Source organism: Gobio gobio, assembly GCF_949357685.1.
Source record: "Gobio gobio genome assembly, chromosome: 11".
Taxonomy (NCBI): domain Eukaryota; kingdom Metazoa; phylum Chordata; class Actinopteri; order Cypriniformes; family Gobionidae; genus Gobio; species Gobio gobio.
In genome coordinates, this window is record NC_137104.1 from 37,191,632 (window position 1) to 37,212,034 (window position 20,403).

A 20,403-nucleotide genomic window follows, 5' to 3' on the forward strand; every position below is an offset into this window, starting at 1 on the left:
GAAGCTTCGTGAATGAAAATCTCATGTGGGTGTCCGCCTTTCACACTTCAGAACAATAACCTCCGTGTGAAGGAGCCCTGAGGTTTGGCTCGTCCTCAACAACCCTCGGCAACAATGGCGCGCTCTCACAAACAAACCATTCGTGGTCGCAAGCCTCAGGGAATCCCTGCATTGTCTCCTCATTAAGGAGCAACAAAAAAAATAATATTAGACATTTATAAACAGACCATCCACAACAATGGCCTGGCAGAATTTGATGGCTTTTATTGTTTTTCATTTAAAACGCAATGAAAATGGGTATTTTTCAAGCACATTGTAGCGTTTTAACGTGGCATAGAAGAGCAGCGCTACTTGCCTGAAGACTCCACAGCTGCTGTTCATTAGCACGTTCTGGAAAACTGGCTCGCTTGAGCATCTGCAATTAGGGTCATCCCAGCCTGAGCTCCCCTTTCTCTCTCGTGCCATACGCTGATCCCCTTTGCCCAGAGGAGGAGGGGGGAGTCGCTCTCCGCTGCAGGAGGACAAGGGAGTCTATTCACAACGCTGTGGTCGAGCAGGTCTGCATTGCCGCATCTGTGTGTGTTTACAGTACAACAGTCTGAGGGAGGCTTTTGGACGCGCACTACCACCACCCAGCTCCCTGACTGCCTACTATCCCATCCGCCTGGGGCATTAAAATTTCTTTTTTGTGGCCCTCCCTAATCAACAACACAACAGGGCTTTTGATTCTGAACTGGGCTTAGGGGGAGTTTGACAAGTGCAAGCTGATCCAGAAACTTGGCTTCTGAAGTTAGCTTTTGAGTGGTATTCTGCTCTTTTAGAGGTATTTGCTAAGACCTAATACTTAAAGGGATAGTTCACCTAAAAATCATGAGTCGTTCCAAACTTGTATAACTTTCCTTCTTTTGTGGAACATAGAAGAAGATATTTAATATCAGTGAAAGTTGGTGGTGTCCAGTGTTGTTTTGGACTCATGGACCCTGCATAACGTTCAGTGAAACGTTCTTTTAAAACATCTATAAAGAAAGTCGTACAGGTTTGGAATGACATGAGGGTTAGTAGATGATGACATACTTTTCATTTTTGTGTGAACTTTCCCTTTAAGTATTAAACTTCAATGTGTAGAAGTGGACTGCAGACTTTCCTCACCTGGTTGACAAAAATTGTGTGATTAAAGGGATAGTTCACCAAAAAAAGGAAAATTCTGTCATCATTTACTCACCCTTTTTTCAAGTTTTTCAAAACCATAGTAAGGAAACAAATACTATGGTAGTCAATGGTTGCTCTATCTGCTTGGTTACAAACATTCTTCAAAATATCTTCTTTTGTGTTCAGCAGAACAAAGAGACTCATACAGGTTTGGAACAACTTGAGGGTGAGTAAATGATGACAGAATTGACATTTTTGGGTGAACTATCCCTTTAAAGGCCATGTCTAGGGACAAGAATATCATAGAGACTTAGGATGGGCTTTTTTCACTTGGATCAGTAATCAACACCTCTAGCAACAGCATAGCAATGTGCTGAAAACCACTCAGAATACATTAGCAAATGCATAGCAATGCCCTGGCAAGCATCTGTTAAATCCCAGCACAAAGCTTTATACATACAAACACCACATGTAATATCTCGTTAAAGTTTGGTGTTTGAAATATGTCAGGTTGACATTGGCTCTTAAGTGAAATAGTTCAGGATTTTTATTAGTAAGGTCTTGGATGCTTCTCTCTGAGCAAGTAGTCTGATATGACGTGGTCAAGGCAAGGCTCAGTCTTAGGCAAGAGGATTTTCTGAGTACCTCATCAAGATGAAGTACACCGTGTCCTCATCAGTTCTTCAGCGTAGTGAGAGTGGGCAGGTATTCCACTCACATGGCTCAATCAGAGTGGAGATGAGAGCTCTTATGACCACATGCTCCACACAGTCCTGCACTAGTACTTAAGGAGATCTTACTGGAGGGAAGGCTTTGAGAAAAGGTTTCACCTATGCAGAGATGAGGAGAGTAAGAGAAAGCATAAAATGACCCTGTCCCAAATGGCACACTTGAATTGCACTTAGTGTCTTGTGAGCTTACAATGGCCGCTGCGTGATCGTGAAATCCACCAGACTGTAGGGTGTTCCATTTGTCATTTTAGTTTTCATAATGGTGCTCGCGATTGCCCTCTTTGCGGCTGATGTGCCCTTGATGTGCACTGAAGCGAGCTCCACAGCAGACGTCTTCACGACAGTCAAAGTGGGGTTACATCATAAAAGTGCGGCCTCGTAGGAAGACCACAAGTGCTTACAGTACCATTTGGGACAGAGTTAATAAAGGGAGCCCTAGCTCTTTTTTTCTAGGGCTGCAGTGACTGATCAAAAATAATTGATCATGATTATGACAAATATAAGAATTTATTATTATGGAATTGGCAATGGATTGGTATGGCATTCTGGCATTGTCTTTCTGCAAAGGCCATGCTGCCTTACTAATTGAAATAAATGAATCAGTTGATTAAAGTATTTCTTCAGTTTATCAGATATTTCACATCTTGCTGAACAATGTGCAAATATAATGCATGCTATATAATGTATGCAAAACATTCAGAATAATTGATGCAAGTACAAAAAAATATTACATAAAAATTTTTTATTTGTTTATTCAAATAAAATGTATAATTATATAATAATATTAATAATAATACAGTAAAAGTAAATATTAACATTGTAATATTTTTTTATACTTGTTTTTACAGTTTTTAAACAATTCTGTTGCCTTTTTAGACCATTTCTTGCACACAATATCTAGCACAAATGATATAAATATTAACTTTTTTTTCCAAAATAGTTGTTTCTTGAAGACCTACAATGAACTGAGGTTGAGAGGAAAGTCTATAGTAAAGATGATATCTGAAGAAAAAAAAAAATCTCTCTCCCCCATCCATAATTCGGGGCCCCATCCAAGTGGTGACATCATATACAAGAGTTTGTATTAGTGGTGAAATAGTATCACTGATGGAGACAGACAGTGATTTTGGTCAATTTGGCTCCCCCAAGTTTATTTTTTTGGAAACATAATTTCAGTTCATCTTCTAGATTTATTTAGTTACTTCTTACCAGTTGTATATATGTCATTTAGAAAAATGGAATCATAAAGTCTGTGTGAACAACTGTATATATGCCACTTTGATGTGGCGTAAAATCACTGTAGATAGGCGAATTTGACCATAATAGAGTTGGTAACTTCATGAAACTGATCTGAGAAAGAGAAGGAGCAAAAGAGAGAGAGAAGGAGACAGTGGCAATGGAGGTTCCCTCTAGCATCGCATTACCTTCCAGCAGTAATGACAGACCGTTCCACCACATCACAGACCACAGCGCGACTAGCCAGGGATGCCCTCACTGTCTGCCCACGAAAACTCGACCCCACTGTCTAAGCTTTCTTTTAAAATGCAATCAAAATAGTCTCAGCATTCCATCTTTAAAGTCTGAATAATATGTCTGGAGTAGTTTGAGAACCTCCGATGGAAAATTACCCCCGATGCCAGATTCATCGAAATCAGACATTAGTACAGTATTGTTAGCGCGCCTCTAAATCTGACACTCGATTACCCATTCGTTGCATATGCTGTTGAGTAACATTATGAGAACTTGACAAGTCATTTGTCTTAAAACTTGACAAGCAATTTGTCTGACTTGAAGCCTGAGACCTCTTATAAATATTTCACAGAGGTGAGAACAATACATTTGATCTTTCTCAGTGGTATATATAAATCACTCAATGTCTAGGAATACAGTCTTCGGGGTTCACTGGAGCATATTTGTCATCGAAAATTATCATGGAAAACCAATACAGTCTTTTCCACTGCATTCTGTTTAAACCCAGGAGCATCATCAATGTGAAATGTATGATAGCAATATGCAATTATGTAAAAATATGACAGCAGAGAAGCCAATGGAAAGTTTAAAAAGATACGTTGTCTATTGTTCTAGATAATATTAGAAGAATTTCCTTTCTTCAGCTTCCTTTCCTTACTTTTACTCTTTCTTAGACACAATGATGCTTTGTTTTCAAGTGTGCGTCTGTGGTTTGCCCTAGCGGGTCGCTGCTGTGACCAAACTACCCTGCGGTTTTCTCCTGCTTTTACGGTCTAAGTAAAAACGTCTTTTCAGTGATGTGTTAACTAAAAATAGCAAATGAGACCTTAATATGTCTTTTGTTCCCAAACGTTTGTGTGGGAAAGCCTGTTTGCGTCAAAAAACCGGAGGCTGAAAATAGTTAAATAAAACTTTTTATAATGAGAAGAGATTGGAGATTGAGAGAAAGGACAGAGTGACGTGTAAGCGCGCCTCACTCTCTTTAGCCAAACAGCCGCTGCTCATTATCTGAAGCAGAGTTTACCAGGCCTTTTATTGGACCCTTCAGACACTATTTGTCATGAGTTGCGAGATTCCACAAGGGGCTGATGTAAGCGACTGGTCCCTCCATAGCAAAAGCACGTCACACACACACACTTCTTGGCTATGGTAAGATCATTAGGATTGCATCAGCCCCCCATCTGCCCAAGCGGGTCAGAAGCAGACAGGACATGATGTAATCTCAAGGCTGACTGCAGTATAGCGATAGCTCTCGAAAGACTTTTGGGATTTCGGCCTCTTTTATGTTATACTGATGTTGTCTACGGCAGCGGGTCCCAACTGGTCTTGCCTCAGGACCCAGATGTCCAGTGGTGACTCAACACAGTACCAAAATCACGTTTTCTTTTCTTTAATAATATGAACAAGAACTACACAAGCAAAACAAAAAAGAAAAGAAGCATATACGGTAACACTTACTTTACTAAACCTTTATGTATAATGCATTATAAAAATATTCATAATGTATGTTATAATGCATTATATCCTTTTATGAATAATTGTTACCAAAGTTAAAAGGCCATATGATATGAAATTGGTTGGTTGTCATGTGTTTTAATGCATTACACTTTCTATTTTATAGTGCATTTTATACTTTTGTTGTGCATTATATTAAAAACTTTAAGGAAAGTGGTACTAAATAGGTTATGAGAGACTGAATAGGAAAACTATGGGGAAATATTATTAGCCATATTACATACTGACATTTTAAGTGACACTACTTTGCACCAAAAATCCACAAAAAATATTTAATATAACCTTTTTTTCATTACAAAAAAATCTGATAAATCTGTTTATTTATCTATACTAACTATGCATGGTTTTATGGCATTTTAATATTTAACTATAATATAAAATACAGCCATATATTTGTAGAAAAAGTTAAATTCAATCATCAACTGTAACTAAAATTTCTCTTCTATTCTGAATTGAAGCTCACTCTGTGTATTCCTTCACATTTGTGAGGTAATGGTTAATAATAGGCTATAAATTTCTGGTCTTTTTAATTTATTTTTTGCAGATGGCCATCACATATGGGAAATGGAGGCCAAAGTCAACAGAGAATCCTCCAAATCGGTAAGTCTTGCAGCTTTTTTTACACTTAAAGGCAGCAAGATAAAATCTCGAGAATTTTACGAATACAATTGCATAAGTATATCAATTATTGTATTACAAAAAGAGTTTAAAACGAAGAAATGTTTGTTGTATTGTTGTGTTTGAGGTAAACAGGTTGTTTTTTCGTGTGTAAAGCGGATATAATGTATGTGTGGAGCCCTACTCTCTTCTCTCGGGAGGAAACACACAACACTCGCACACGCAAACCTGCTCCTTGTTTTCTCTATGGAAGATTCTTTCTGCGAGAGCTCAGGGACCACAGTTTAGACTCTGGGATTAGACTGTGTTTGTGTGTGAACACTGCACCTGCTCCCCTCACCACACACACTTGTTAGGTTGCACGTGTCCATCCATAGAGCTCAGACTGTTGGATAAAACCCATTCTAAAGGTCTTAACTGTCAGTATTGTCCAGCTAAGAAACAGTTTAAATAAAGCTCTGGAATGTGATAGAATGTTCTAATCAAAGCATTAAAGGGAAAACGCGCCAGCTATTTACCATTTTATTTGTAGATTCTCGTAAAGAGAATGTATAATTGCGTAGTGACTCTTTAATTGCTTCTCGGCAGAACTTTCAAGTGCGAGTTTGGGTCTCGCTATCAAAAAATGAGCTAGCTAAAATTCCTTAAAATTTATGGCTAAATTTTAGTAGCTTCTGTCTGAGCTCATGTGTTCATAATAAAATGAAGAGAGCTCTATGGTTGTCATATTTTTTTTAGGATGAATTAATGTTTGTTTCTTCCTTGTCGGAGCCAAAAGCTCCCTGAAAGCTAGCCTTTGTCTGGTGTCTCTTGGTTCATAACTTTATGAGAGCCTCCACGCCTGGTTTCAATGCTCAGCGAGTGAATGGGGACCATCTGTTTGAATTGAGCATTAATGTATTAGACAATTTTTTTACAAGGACGCCTTTGATTTCTACCCCTCCCCGCCCGGCTGTGTGTGTATATGTATATTTATTTAATGTGAACCATTTTCTCACACAGTCTAAACCACATGGCTCTTTTAGTTTGCCATGCTGTCTTGTGTCAGCTGCCTTTTTTCACATTCTTGGAGCAGTTTTTGGGTTGGTTTGTCCTTTCACAAAGCAGGATTTTCTTTTAATGTTACAATACTTTTTCATTTAAACACCAACATTTGAAATAGTTCCTTGAATTTGGTGTTTGAAAATAAAGGTCGGCTTTTGCCTTTCAGTCAGTGTTATTATTATATTTTTATAATGCAAATTATTATTATATTTTTTTCTCTAATCTCATAAATAATAATACTGTATGTTCAATAAGGTCAGCCAAATAAATTCTCAATTATTGTCTCAATTCTAATATGTAATCACCAGTTTTCACCATCCAATCCTTTTTGCTAGTTTGTTTCCTCTAGTCTCTTTATTTGACAAAAATACAGTAAAAGCAATAATATTGCAAAAATTATTATAGTTGCAGCATCATTACTTCAGTCTTTAGTGTCACATAAGCCTTCAGAAATCATTCTAAACGCTCAAGAAAGATTTCTTATGAACACTAGTTTACATATGCATTAACTGGACCAGCCTAAACACAGATTTGTTTTGTTTTTTAGCATGATTTAAGCTAAAGAAAGATCATTTTTGATACCGTTTTGAGATTTCATTATTGTTTTGCAAGCATAAGATTTCAGTCTCTGAACTATGGAAGCTTGTTTCCGCCACAGAATAAAAAGTAGAAAAGGTAATTGCGAGTTTATCTCGCAATTCAGATTTTCTTTCTCAGAATTGTGTAATATAAAGTCGCAATTGCGAGTTATAAAGTCAGAATTGCAAGATATAAACTCGCAATTCTGACTTTTGTTTCTCGCAATTGTGTTTATATCACGCAATTCTCAGAAAAGAAGTCGGAATTGCGTGATATAAAGTCGGAATTGTGTGATATAAAGTCGGAATTGCGTGATATAAAGTCAGAATTGCGTGATATAAAGTCAGAATTGCGTGATATAAAGTCAGAATTGCCTGATACAAAGTCAGAATTGTGAGATATAAAGTCAGAATTGCGTGATATAAAGTCAGAATGTTGTGATATAAAGTCAGAATTGTGAGATATAGTCAAAATTGCGTGATATAAAGTCTGAATGTTGTGATATAATGTCAGAATTGTGTGATATAAACTCAGAATGTTGTGATATAACGTCAGAATTGTGTGATATAAAGTCTGAATGTTGTGATATAAAGTCAGAATTGCGTGTTATAAAGTCAGAATGTTGTGATATAAAGTCAGAATGTTGTGATATAACGTCAGAATTGCGTGATATAAAGTCAGAATGTTGTGATATAACGTCAGAATTGTGTGATATAAACTCAGAATGTTGTGATATAACGTCAGAATTGTGTGATATAAAGTCTGAATGTTGTGATATAAAGTCAGAATTGCGTGTTATAAAGTCAGAATGTTGTGTTATAAAGTCAGAATGTTGTGATATAACGTCAGAATTGTGTGGTATAAAGTCAGAGTTGCGAGATGTAGTCAGAATTGCATGATATAAACTCGCAACTGACTTTTTTCTTGCAATTGCCAGCTTGTCATTTAATTCTGACTTTATATCTCACAAATCCGACTTTATAACTCGCAATTCTCACTTTATATCACGACATTCTGACATTGTCACACAATTCTGACTTTATATCACGACATTCTGACTTTATATCACAACATTCTGACTTTATATCTCGCAATTGTGAGATAAAAAGTTGCAATTATCTTTTAAATTGTAAACAAGCTTCCATAAAGAACTGAATGCCTTTTACCTTCATAGAAAAGTACTGCTTGGGGGTGTAACCAAGATTAGGCCGCCAAATGACCTAAATAGCCTTAACTCTTTTTCACTGAGTATGTTTTTCACTCAGAAATGCGTCACATTACAAAAGTAAAATTGTTTGTCAATGACAGATAGATAGATAAATGGGTGTGTTGTCTGCATTTTAATACTTTTAAGTACATTTTTACTGAAGTAAATCAGAATTTTTACAAAGTAGAGTTGGAGTTCGCTGCAGGCCAAGGATCCGGAGCACAGCTGCAGATCAGACTAATAGATGAAATTCTCTCGAACACATTGTGCTTGGTCTGGCATTGCTCTGCGGCTAAGGCGATGTGCTAATATAAATAGTCTGGGAGCTCACCTGCACATGGTTCTAAAACCTGCAAGAAGACTGATGACTTCCTCTCTGGCTACTGTACAGCACTTCCATCAATTTCTTCTCAGCCACACAGGGTTCATCTCAGGGTGGAGGAAAAGAGGTTGGGGGAGATAGGTGCTGGGAGTGTCAAACTGTCTTTCTCATACTGTAGTTATAATCGCAGACGATTCAGTGGTCAAAAGTTCAGTGGTGTCTGGAGACAGAGAGGGGAGACGCACTGGGGAAATAAACTGTCTGGACGGAGTCCCCGGACACTCTCTCATTCAGGGTGAGAAGCGCAAAAATAACACTGTCTGCTGTATGCAGTTTGGTTTGTCTGAACCTCATCTACCCCGAGCTCACAAAGCCACAATCGCTGGATGCGTGTGCGGCTGTTGGACGCTGCACATGGTGTGAGGTTGAATAATGGAGACGTTGCTGTTAAGGTTTTTGGTATCTAGAAACAGTTTGTTTTTTCATTAAAATGCCTGAGGAAACTATTCTAACTGATTATTGGTGTATACGTGTTAAATATATATTTTTTTATTACTGTCTCCGCTTAATATTCAAGAGAACTAGAAGTAACCCAGGCAGTGGCTTTGTAGTGTTATAAAAAGCATCCTGACTAGCCCAACACTGCAACATCAACTGACTGAAATTGTTCATATATTGAATTTCAGGTGGCTTTGCTTGTGGAAGTCCCATCATATCGGAACCAAAGAATATCCAACCCAGTTCAAGTGAATTTCTACGTGTGCAATGGCAAACGGAAGAGAAGCCAGTACCAGCGTTTCACATACCTGCCCACAAACGGTAAAAAATGGCCTCTTGCCCCCTTTAATTTACACTTTATTTTTTCCAATCTGACTGAATTAATTCAAAAGAAATTATGAAGCCTTTTTAGTGGATGGAATTGTGGCTAGTTTTCTCTTTGTTAAAAGCATTTCCATAAAATTTGTTCTTTTCCATACCTGCTCCGGGAGCAGTGGAAGGGCAGTGACAGGGTGGGGTCCAGTATGTGAATGCTATTATTCAAATCCAGACTGGTTGCCAGGTGAAAAAAAAAAAGACTTGACATCTGAAAAGTCCTAACCACCGCTAATTCCCTCAGGCCCAGTGTGCGTAACCAGTGGGTGGTTCAAAGGCTTGAGTCAGACCCAGCTTGTCCCAGCCCTGTCTCCTGAAGTGTGGGCACTGCAACTGCAGGACGTCCCACTCACACTGCAGTACTGTCTTTTTTTAGACTAGATGCTGTAAATATGATCCAGGGAATCTGTCCAGCCATTTTATGAATACTTGTCTTTTAGAGCAGAGGTTTTTAGGCCAAAAACCTCTAAAACAATAATTATTTTTTAATAAGTGTATCTTTTTTATAAAATTATTATTGATGTGTAAGTCACATACTTATACATTAAAGGTTTAAGCTACTTTTTAGGGCAGAAATCTTCGGGCCACGGCCAAGAACCCCAACAATATATATATTTTTTATTATTGTTATAATATTTATTTATTTTTAACTGCATCTTTTTTTAGATTCATATACTTGTACATACAATTTTAATGTATGTACCTAAAATGTACTTTATGCATTTTATCGTGGGAAAAACAATGAAACCTTTAGCTAAACGTTTTTGCAAAAATTGTGCTCTAATTGGTGGATCCCTTGTAAAACTTTTGCAGACACCTGATATATGGCTTATAATAAGTGTTAATATTACACTTTTTATTCTGATCATGATGAGGAGATTTAGAGACATCCATTTATCTAATTCTATTTTAAAGAAAATATGAAATTTATATCTGATTTCATATTAACCCAGAATGACAAATGGTTCCTCTTTAGCATAATGAGTCTATAAGCTTCAGTGGTAAGTGTTACAAAAATCTGAATCATCTGAGATGGTTTTTAGGGTTAACATGAGGCAGAGTGACAGATATCTGCCTGCCTGTATAGTCATGTGCTAGAAGCCTCATTTCCCCTTTTAGGGCTTAAAATAGGTGTCTAGGCACTATTTTAAAACTGCGGTCGATCTGGGCGGCACAGAGAGTTCCCCTTTTTCTCTGTATTGTTGACAGAATGCAAAATAAAACTTCAGGGCTTCTGTGGAGGCATGTTGGTGTGAGGGATGTCTCATCGCCGAAGAAAAATAAACTGCTGCTGACAGTCTGTTGAGAAATGCAGCCAGAAGTTAAAAGGTGAAAAATGTAACGTCATGAGGATGAAGAGTTTGTCAACAACAGATGAATTCTCCCCAGTAGCTCAACATCTGTTCACCAGAATCAAATACATCAAGAAACACCAATGAGGTAGTTTTTAGTTGTAGTTTCAGCTAGTCATTATCAGGCTTTTTAATGCTTACAAAGAAATGGATGTTTAGAACAAAAAAGGCATGGATGACTTTGTGAAATTGGGGTTAAGTGTAGTGACTTTCCTGGAGTTATGCGTTTCCTTTTGAAATAGGAAGGCTTATATTTACATAACAGTCATGATTCGCTGTTTGCTAGTCAGATGAAGATTGTGTTGGGGGAGGGACATTCTCATTCTAGAGAGCATCTGATTGGGCAAAAATATAACATCAATATTGTTGGGCTTTTTTCCCCGAAAGAGAAAGATAAAAATTTTTAAATAAACATCAAAATCTGGTACAAGTTAATTTTGCCATAAGCATAGAGATGGCCTCAGAAGCTAAACGACATGAACTGAAAGTATACCACACACTACTCCATTTGTTTCTTTAAAATCTCTTTAAAGGCACCTTTGTGTATATGTTAAAAATGGGCAACCTCACTATTAGTTTGAACTCCATGCACTCGATATGTAGGATCTGCTGATCTGTTTCTAATCCAGTCTCAGTCCAATTCTTGGCAATTTGGCTCTCTTAAACCTGAGATCGCATCTTAAAATGACACTCTGAATTTTTGTTTTGTTGTAAAGCTGTGGATGTGAAACTACTGTAGCAGTAAAATATTTCATAATGCACGCTTATATGGTATTAGCACTGGGGGCAGATCCAAAAAAAATAGCCCTTTTATTTTCGAAAGCAGCTGGAAGGCTCTTGTGGTGATGATTCATCCCTTTTTTCCCTCTTTCTTTAAATATTTTAAGTTGGGCGGGAGCGTGTAGCCTCAGACACATAGTCTCATTGATGAGAATGTTTGTTTCGCTGTGGGTATCCTAGCCACAAACCCACTCACTCGCGCTAGCTCGCATAAAGTCACATGAACCCGGAACGTGTTTTTATTAGTTTTTCTCTTTTCCCCCCGTTTTCTTCATCTGATCTTTCTCTTTGCTCTCTTTTCGCCTTCGCCTCCCCAGTTCCGACCATAAAAACAGAGCCGCGCGACGACTACGACCTCCCCCAGGTATGTGCGCCGCTCCATCCTGTTGGGTTGGCGCTGCATCCGAAGCCCTACTACAGCCCCCCGGCGATGACCCCCATGATACCCTCAGAACTAAGGCCCTGTGTGACGGGCTCATTCGCGTCGAGCCCTCAGAGACTTGCGGCAAAGCCCACCTCCCTGTCCTGCTCGTCCTCCCCCAGTACCAGCCCCAAACTACAGGATCTTTCCCCACCTCACATCTCCACTAAGTGCCTATCAGTGGGATCGAACTTGGGCCCCCAGTCTCCTACAGTCCCACACGTCTCCACCATCCAGCCCACACCCGGACGCTACCCGCAGTCCATGCTCTACCCAACAGGAAGCGCCGCATCCTCTCCAGGGTCCCATCCTTCCACCCCAAACTCCGCACCAGAACTCCCCTTCACTCCCAGCCACAGTCTGGCCCAATCACAGGCCACCAGTGAGGCCTCTGCTTTGGCGGCTCAGATAACCAAAGGACCGGTGAGGAGCGGGTCCTCCCCTCTCCTACACGAGGAGGAAGACGCCCCCGCCATGCTGGCTGTCAGCATCAAGCAGGAACCACAGGAACTGGATCAAATGTACCTAGATGATGGTAAGTGACAGCGCAATATGCAAGCGAAATTTAGTCACCGGTTGCATCGTAGTCTGGTGATGTAATGCCCAACAGATGTTTCTAATTGCTTGATGTTTTTGCCTGAGTGCTCCCTCTCAAAATTAAGACTGTTAAGATCCAGTGCTAACCGTACTGCCACAATGACAGCGGCCCTGTTCCATGATGTTTAATATATCGGGGAAGCAAGTTAAATTAACTGGAAAGTTAATGAATGACTTCATTGGTTTCCCTTCAACTTTTATGTTAAATTTTAAGCATCTGTGGAAGAAACATTCAACAGATGGAAGAATTTTAACATTAGATCTGTCTATTAAATCATAAAAGCTAATAGATAATGGTTTTCTAGTCATAGCCAGACCTTTGACTAAATGGCGAAACGTCTGATCTACATCACAGCTTATTCTGGCCCAGAACCGCCAATTTAGACAGAAAGAGACTATCTGAATGACATATAATACAACAAATCACAGTTCAACAATAATAGGCCGCTATGGAAAAAATAAATGAAACAACAGCATCCGAGAACAGTTTGACAAAAAATGGTGAAAAATGTGTATAGAATATTTGCGTGTAAAAAGTAATCAAATTTTTTTCCACAGACAAAAATCAAACAAAGCATCAAACGAAAAGGAATACACTAACATTCGAAAGTAGGGGTCAGTAAGGCTTTATGCACACCAAAGCTGCATCTACTTTAATTGATCAAAAATACAGTACAGTAATATTGTGAAATAATATTATTTTTGATTTAATATATTTTAAAATGTAATTATGGCATGTAAATCTCTCTAGATTATTTTGTCTGAATGTTTAGCTCTATAGCCATCTAACAAATCCAACAAAGACTTATTTCATTTAAATCGTTCTTTGAGTGCCTTGGACTGCTATTTTTAATTAAATTGAATATGTCTTTTCCAAAGTGCACCAGTAAGTACAACATGATACCCAAGTAGCACCCTTTGCATACTTTGCTTTAATTTGTCCTGGCAAACTTTGGCAAATCCAGTTAATATTTCATCCTTATATACACAACTTTTTTCCGGGCCGACTGATTAAAAAACCCTTTGTGTAAAATCAGCCAATCAGATTAGAGTTTCCCAGATTGAGAAAGTACTGTCCATTTGTATGTGTAATATGCATCAGGCGGTCTGTGGGTGTACAGACATTGAGACAAATGGCTCTCTAGTGTATTTGCAGAGACCCAGACCTCAGTGGTTATGAAAAGATCTGCTGAAACATCACATGGGGCTTCAAGCCCAACAGGAGGTCACTTTTCAGCACTGTCATTTAGTTTGTATCATGCTGATATACAAATAATCTGGACACCATCCACCCACAGATTTTCAACACTATAGAACATGTGACAGGCCATCAGTATTTCTCAAACCTTGTTCTCTCCAAAGTCTTCCTAGGGCTTCCTTCCTGCTGCCCTAAGAACACTATTGCACAACTAAAACTCCTATATGCTAATTTAGTGAAGAAAATTGTCTTAAATCATTCTGTAGACAACAAACATCATGCTAGCGATCTAAGATCCTTCCTTGGAGTTTAAGATGTCGGATAGTGGATTACGGATGCCATAGTGGTTTCTTTGGGTTCCAGGCGAGGCTTAAGTCTTCATTCATTCGAGCAGTTGAAATATAGTCCATACTGCTTAAACTAAGCGGAAACATGGACAAGTAGTTATGCATGGAGTGAGAGCGGGATTTTTTATGGTTTTGCTTGTCAAAATTATTACCTGTCATTTCTCCCCTGGCAAAATATAACACGTTTTAGCGAGCGCTAACACGGCTCCCTGTGTCATAAGTTCGGATTGCATTTCTTCTAGATTGCAGCTTTAATGGACTCTGTCAGGTGTGGCATTCAGGGAGCTTGTCAACCACTCTCATTAATTTGATTTGAAACAGAGGCACTTTTCTACAAGCACAAAACCGTCGTCCATCATGCACGGCTGTCAACGTATCTAGTATTGAGGTTTTCCGAGGCTTTAGTTGTCTTATTATCATTGAAGATGTTCTTACTTCTTATTATATACTTGAATAAGCTGTCAGTGTGATGAAGGTACTTTCAAACTTCACAACCAACCACTTATTCAATACTTCAGTCTTCATTTACTGCTCACTCTTTCCTCTGATATGGTTCTTCTGTTGTTTTCCTTTGCTTCTTTGAGGAGGGGTTACAAACCCTTTTACTCATGGAAACTCTTACAAAAGCTGGCTGCGAGCCTGGCTCCTGGCCTTCACCAGCCGTAAGCTTTGAGGGGCCTCACTGCAATAAAGCACACTGACTTGGCCGCTGCCGACGCAAGCCTGTGGCTTGAGCGCTGCCAGGAAGAGCGATCCAGCTCGGGCCGAGCCAAAGCAGTAGATCCTGCTGTAAAGGAGGGGGTCACTACGGGAACCGCTCCACACCACGTGACCCACGAGCTGGGTTCCCCATAAGAAACCACAACAAACTTTCCAATTCAGCCTGTTAAGAAATGTATGTAGGAGTGGTGAGCAGTTTGAACATTCAGAGTGTTGAGCAAGTACAGTGAGGACTTGTGAAACATATAGTGCAAGATGGCGAACACAATTTTTCACCCAATACAGTGTTTATTTATGACTATAAACAATAGAAATGTTTCCCATAAACTGATTAGCATTTTAAACTTTAGTCCTAGTTCTTAAGGTGTCTTGACCTAATTGTTTGCTTGAAGGAATAGTCCACCCATCATGTTGTTCCAAACCTGTAAGACTTTATTTCTTTTGTGGAGCAAAAAATAAGATATTTTAAATGACTATTTTTGCTCTGAAACAACACTGGACCCATTTGGCTCAATGTATGGACCCATCAGTAAATGATGACAGAATTTTCATTTTTGGGCAGGCTATCTCTTTAATGTAATTTGATAGGTGCTTACACAAGAGTTGAATAGAAGAGATTGGCTAGACATCGGTAGTCACCTCCAAGTCGATGACTAATGGTGTCGTAATTTTGCTAATATTGTAGCAAAGGCCAAATACATCTTGTGGTCTGATACTTGGTCATGCTAGCATAGTTTCTGGGGAAGATATACCCTTGTGAGTCAATTATGAGGTCGGTCATTGCGTAGATGAAAAATCCCAGAGTGATTGTGATGGTGACCCGAGGTCTGTTTTTCTTGTCTTCTGCTGATTAAAACAATTAGGACTACTGGGAGTTTTGGCGCTTGCGGACCCCTTAATGAGGCTAACAGTGCTGGTGGGATAATTGTTTGGTAGTTCCTTGTCCCCCCATTGTTTCCTGAAGGTAGAGAGCGGGCCAGGTCTCTGGGCTCTATCACACGGATACAGATGCTGCTTTTCCTGGTCCAGCAGGAAGCAGGTTCTTGGATTACCTCACATCCACATATTCACTTCCCAGTCAGAGTCACAACAGCAATCCCAAAGATACAAGACCTTTATATCAGAGTTCAAGAGGTACATTTGTCAAAATCTAAAGAATATTTATTTGTTTATGAACAAATGGAAGGCCTTCATTTTTTTAATTTAGCCAGAACGATACATAAAATGATGCTAGTTGGTTGCTAAAATAGTCATTGGCTGTAATCAGGAAGAATTCTGAACTTTTTATTTCAATGTCAGAGCCACTAAATGGAATGTGGAATGGACACTGAATGGTTCATGCCACACTTTCCTCAGCGGGTCTGATCTGGATTGTTTTGTTTTAAATATTTAGACATTTACATTTATGCACTTGGTAGACACTTTTATCCAATGTAAATTGCACTGCTTTATGTAAACCTTTTTTTTTTTTAGTTCATGCCAAGGTTATTTTATTATTGTTCTGGTATTGTTATAGTTTTTTTTTATTAATATTTTGATTTAGCTTTTACTTTAATATTTTCAGTTTATTATTAACTATAATTGTAACTATATTACTATTTATTTTTAATTTATTTATTTTATTTCAGTTTTCATTATATTTCCAGCTGGTAACTTTAGTGCTTATTTTCATTTAGCTTTTCATCTAATATTTATGTTTTATTTTATTTCAGCTTTAGTTCAAATTTTTACATTTTAACGATAATAACCCTGCTTCATGCATTCCCTGTAAATCAAACCCACGATCTTGGCATGGCTAGCACCTACTGTTTGAGCTATTGTTTTAAAAATCCTCTACTGTTTTTGCATGTTATTGAACTGGAAATGGCATCTAACGCCCAGATTTCTTTGTCCATGCAGAGGGCTAATAAAAACCCTGGCTGGCTAATGCAACGATTCATGAACACCGTCTCTGTTGCACTCTATAAACTCGGTTCATGCATCATCTTCACTCTGAATCATTTATCACGTGCTGAAATACCTCTTGAGTCATGCTAAGCTTATCGGGTTATGAAGAGTAAGTCTCGGCTATTCTTTGCCAACTCAAACAGCACCAGGCTAAAATCAAAAACACTTGTTAGTTTGGTATGAAGCCCTAAGTAGCGTCTCATATTTCAGCTTTATTATAGTGTATCCAGTCACTTATCACTTGTTGAAGTCCTTTCATTAGACTCCTCATTCGAAATGTGGCAGCAAATTGAGATGTATCCTATGGCAACTGCTAACAGTTTTCTTTTCAAGCCAACAGTGTACAAAAGCAGCATCGCAGTGCATGAGTCACTAGCTGCTATCCTTAGCCAAAACCCCAAACCAAAATTGTTGACCAACAGAGACTTGAAAACAATCAAAGTTTCCTTGGTCTTTTCAAAATGTTAGTGCATGTGTCAACACCTACTGAGGCCGTCTTTATTTACCATGAGCACTCCGAACAGGATGAAACCTCTTCAAATGTAAGTTGTCATCTTGGCTCAAAATAACAGCATCCCTTGAGTCTCTCTGCTCAACATAAATATCTTGATTGCTTTGGATATGTTCACGTTTCTCTTTTGTACTCTCTTCTTTGGCATGCCCTCCCAAGCATGAGTTCACAAGAAATCTGTGTGTCCTGTTATTCACGCCAAGGAGGCGCACAGTTCAAATGGATTTGGATGATCAGGTCAATGTAAGGTGAAACCTCAAGGGAGCTGTAAACATAGTCAAAGTTATGCTGCTTGTACTGAATCTGGTGCAATTCGAACACGTGGCGAATGCCGAAAGTATTAGTAGACACTTCGTCATCACAGAAAAGGTTTTTAGACCAAGACACAATTGGTCATGGCTAGTTAGAACTCACATAGTTGTATTACCAGTAATATTACCAGAGAATAACCTATTATCTTACAGACGTTCCATTGATTTACTTAAATACGCTACCGTTCAAAAGTTTGGGGTCAGTACGATTTTTTGATGTTTTTGAAAAAAGTCTCTTTTGCTCACCACGGCTGCATTTATTGGATCAAAAATACAGTAAAAACATTAATAATGTGACATATACTTTATTGCCAAAAGTTAGGGAAGGCCTGCCTTTAAGCCTGTTTCAACAAAGTTAAAATTGTCCAATATGTCTTGGTATGCTGAAGCATTAAGAGTTCCTTTCACTGGAACTAAGGGGCCAAGCCCAACCCCTGAAAAACAGCCCCACACCAAACTTTACACTTGACACAATGCAGTCAGGCAAGTACCGTTCTCCTGGCAACCGCCAAACCCAGACTCATCCATTGGATTGCCAGACAGAGAAGCTTGATTCGTCACTCCAGAGAACACGTCTCCACTGTTGTAGAGTCCAGTGTGCTTTACACCACTGCATTTGACGCTTTGCATTGCACTTGGTGATGTAAGGCTTGGATGCAGCTGCTTGGCCATGGAAATCCATTCCATGAAGCTCTATACACACTGTTCTTGAGCTAATCTGAAGGCCACATGAATTTTGGAGGTCTGTAGCTAATGACTCTACAGAAAGTTCTTCTGAGCACTGTGCACCTCAGCATGCGCTGACCCCCGCTCTGTGATTTTACATGGCCTGCCATTCGTGGCTGATTTGCTGTTGTTTCCAATTGCTTCCACTTTGTTATAATACCACTTCCAGTTGACTGTAGAATATTGATTGGTGAAGGAACACCTGAATTCAGTGATTTGGAGGCGTGTCCCAATACGTTTGGCAATATAGTGTACAATTTAAAACCGTTAAAACAGCTGACATTATTGCATATGCATTTGTAGGAGTTTCCCTTTAAGATGCAAAATGTATGGGGGGAGAGTATTTAAATAAATCATGCAACATGATTTGCTAAGGTTTGCGCTCGTCAATTTACTGGTATTTGCGCCATTATTTACCGCTCCCCAAAAAAAGCTTTTTTTAAGCCAGACGAAAATTTGTGCTGCTCTTGGTAGAATGCGTTGGTTACTATACAAATGATCCCGCTGCGTCTGTGTTCTTCAATTTGCGCGTCGTCAGTAAATCATGCACAACATTTTCCACTCCCATCTGCACTTTTTTGGAATTGCGTTCTCACGCTAATTTGCCCTGTCTAGTAAATCTGGCTCTAAAATGTGTAATTTTTAATGTCAGGATCCGCCACTGCAAGAAACATTTCTTATCCATGTTTATCAATGTTATCCGTTTTAACTGTGTAAACTTTTTTTTTTAAATGGACCCCAAACCTTTGAATGGTAGTATACACTACTGTTCAAAAATGTGGGGATAGTAAGAATTTTTTTTTTTGGATTTCGGTTTCAAATAAATGCTATTATTTTGAACTTTCCAAGAAAAAATGGTATCACATGCTTCCACAAAAATATGAAGCAGCACAACTGTTATATATATATATCTTCTTTTTTTTCTTCCTTTTTTTTTTTTTACCAAACCGCAATATTTGCTTGTAGCTCTCTGGTTTGGACATTTTACCCTTTGTCTGTCCCTTCAACTCATTCAGTAGTCTTTGGAATCGAAAAGATGGTTTCGCTAGCCTCCCGCTCACCATAAAACTTTATTGCACGTGTGCAGTCGTGCAGATATTTCTTCCCAACCTCCTCTGTTTTGACAGTTGGGATCCTAGTGATTCAAGAGACCTGCGTTTTAATGTCCAAACTCCCATGGCAGTTGTCAGTGCTCGCCAAATTTTTCACGAAGATGTATTGGCGTAATTTACTCCCAACTGTCAAAGGTCCCTAATTGTTTCAGTATGGAGTGGTGTTTGTGTGGCACGTCCATGTGTGAGTTTTCTCCCCCATAATTCAACCATCTCATTGATTCATTTCCTGTTCACATATTAGTGCTACTCAATCAGAACGCTACTGGCAGTAGCATATCATATGGGCTTATACCCAAGGGAATATCAAATCTTGCGGGATTTTAATATTTATAAGGCTGTGAAAATATTCCTCCAGGCCTTAATGGCTTTGATTTCATATCAATGGTTAGAGTTCTGATATTTTGAATATCAAGGTTAAATTTAAGTGCAGATTTTGGTGTTTTGTCAGCTGACTGTGCTTCTGAGGCGTAGTTCTTTTAGTCTTTGGAGAGTGATCCTGTGTCAGTTTGGTGAAAAAGAGAAACCAGGAGCCTGGGAAGAGGCCGTGTCAGGCCAGGGTCAGGTAGGCTGGGTGCGCCGCCCCTCATGAGGAGATGAAAGACAGATTCGGCTTCATTGTTTAGAGGGAACGTCAGCATTCCGGACTCCTCTCAGTCCCTTAGGCAGTTTTGCAGTGGGAGCATGAAGGCCATGGTTCATTTGCAGGGAATTCCTCAGCAGGCTTCCTGGTCTTGGCTGGGAGCGACACTTGTAGGGAGGAAATCCACCGCCTTCAGCCACATGTGTCTTCTCAATCTCTCTCTCTCTCTCTCTCTCTCTCTCTCTCTCTCTCTCTCTCTCTCTCTCTCTCTCTCTCTCTCTCTCTCTCTC

At 39.1% G+C, this 20,403-nt stretch overlaps 1 protein-coding gene across 2 annotated transcripts in view; it reads left to right on the top strand.

Annotated features, from left to right (window-relative positions):
* The window catches only part of nfatc1 (nuclear factor of activated T cells 1), a 49,580-nt gene that overhangs the window by 23,151 nt on the left and 6,026 nt on the right, over positions 1-20,403 (top strand). The window contains exons 7-9 of one of the 2 annotated variants that reach the window (XM_079828477.1): positions 5,410-5,465; positions 9,322-9,454; positions 11,958-12,596. In XM_079828477.1, the coding sequence (XP_079684603.1) occupies positions 5,410-5,465; positions 9,322-9,454; positions 11,958-12,596 (828 nt within the window). The remainder of the gene's footprint in view (positions 1-5,409; positions 5,466-9,321; positions 9,455-11,957; positions 12,597-20,403) is intronic. The other variant, XM_079828478.1, reaches the window with a different exon arrangement.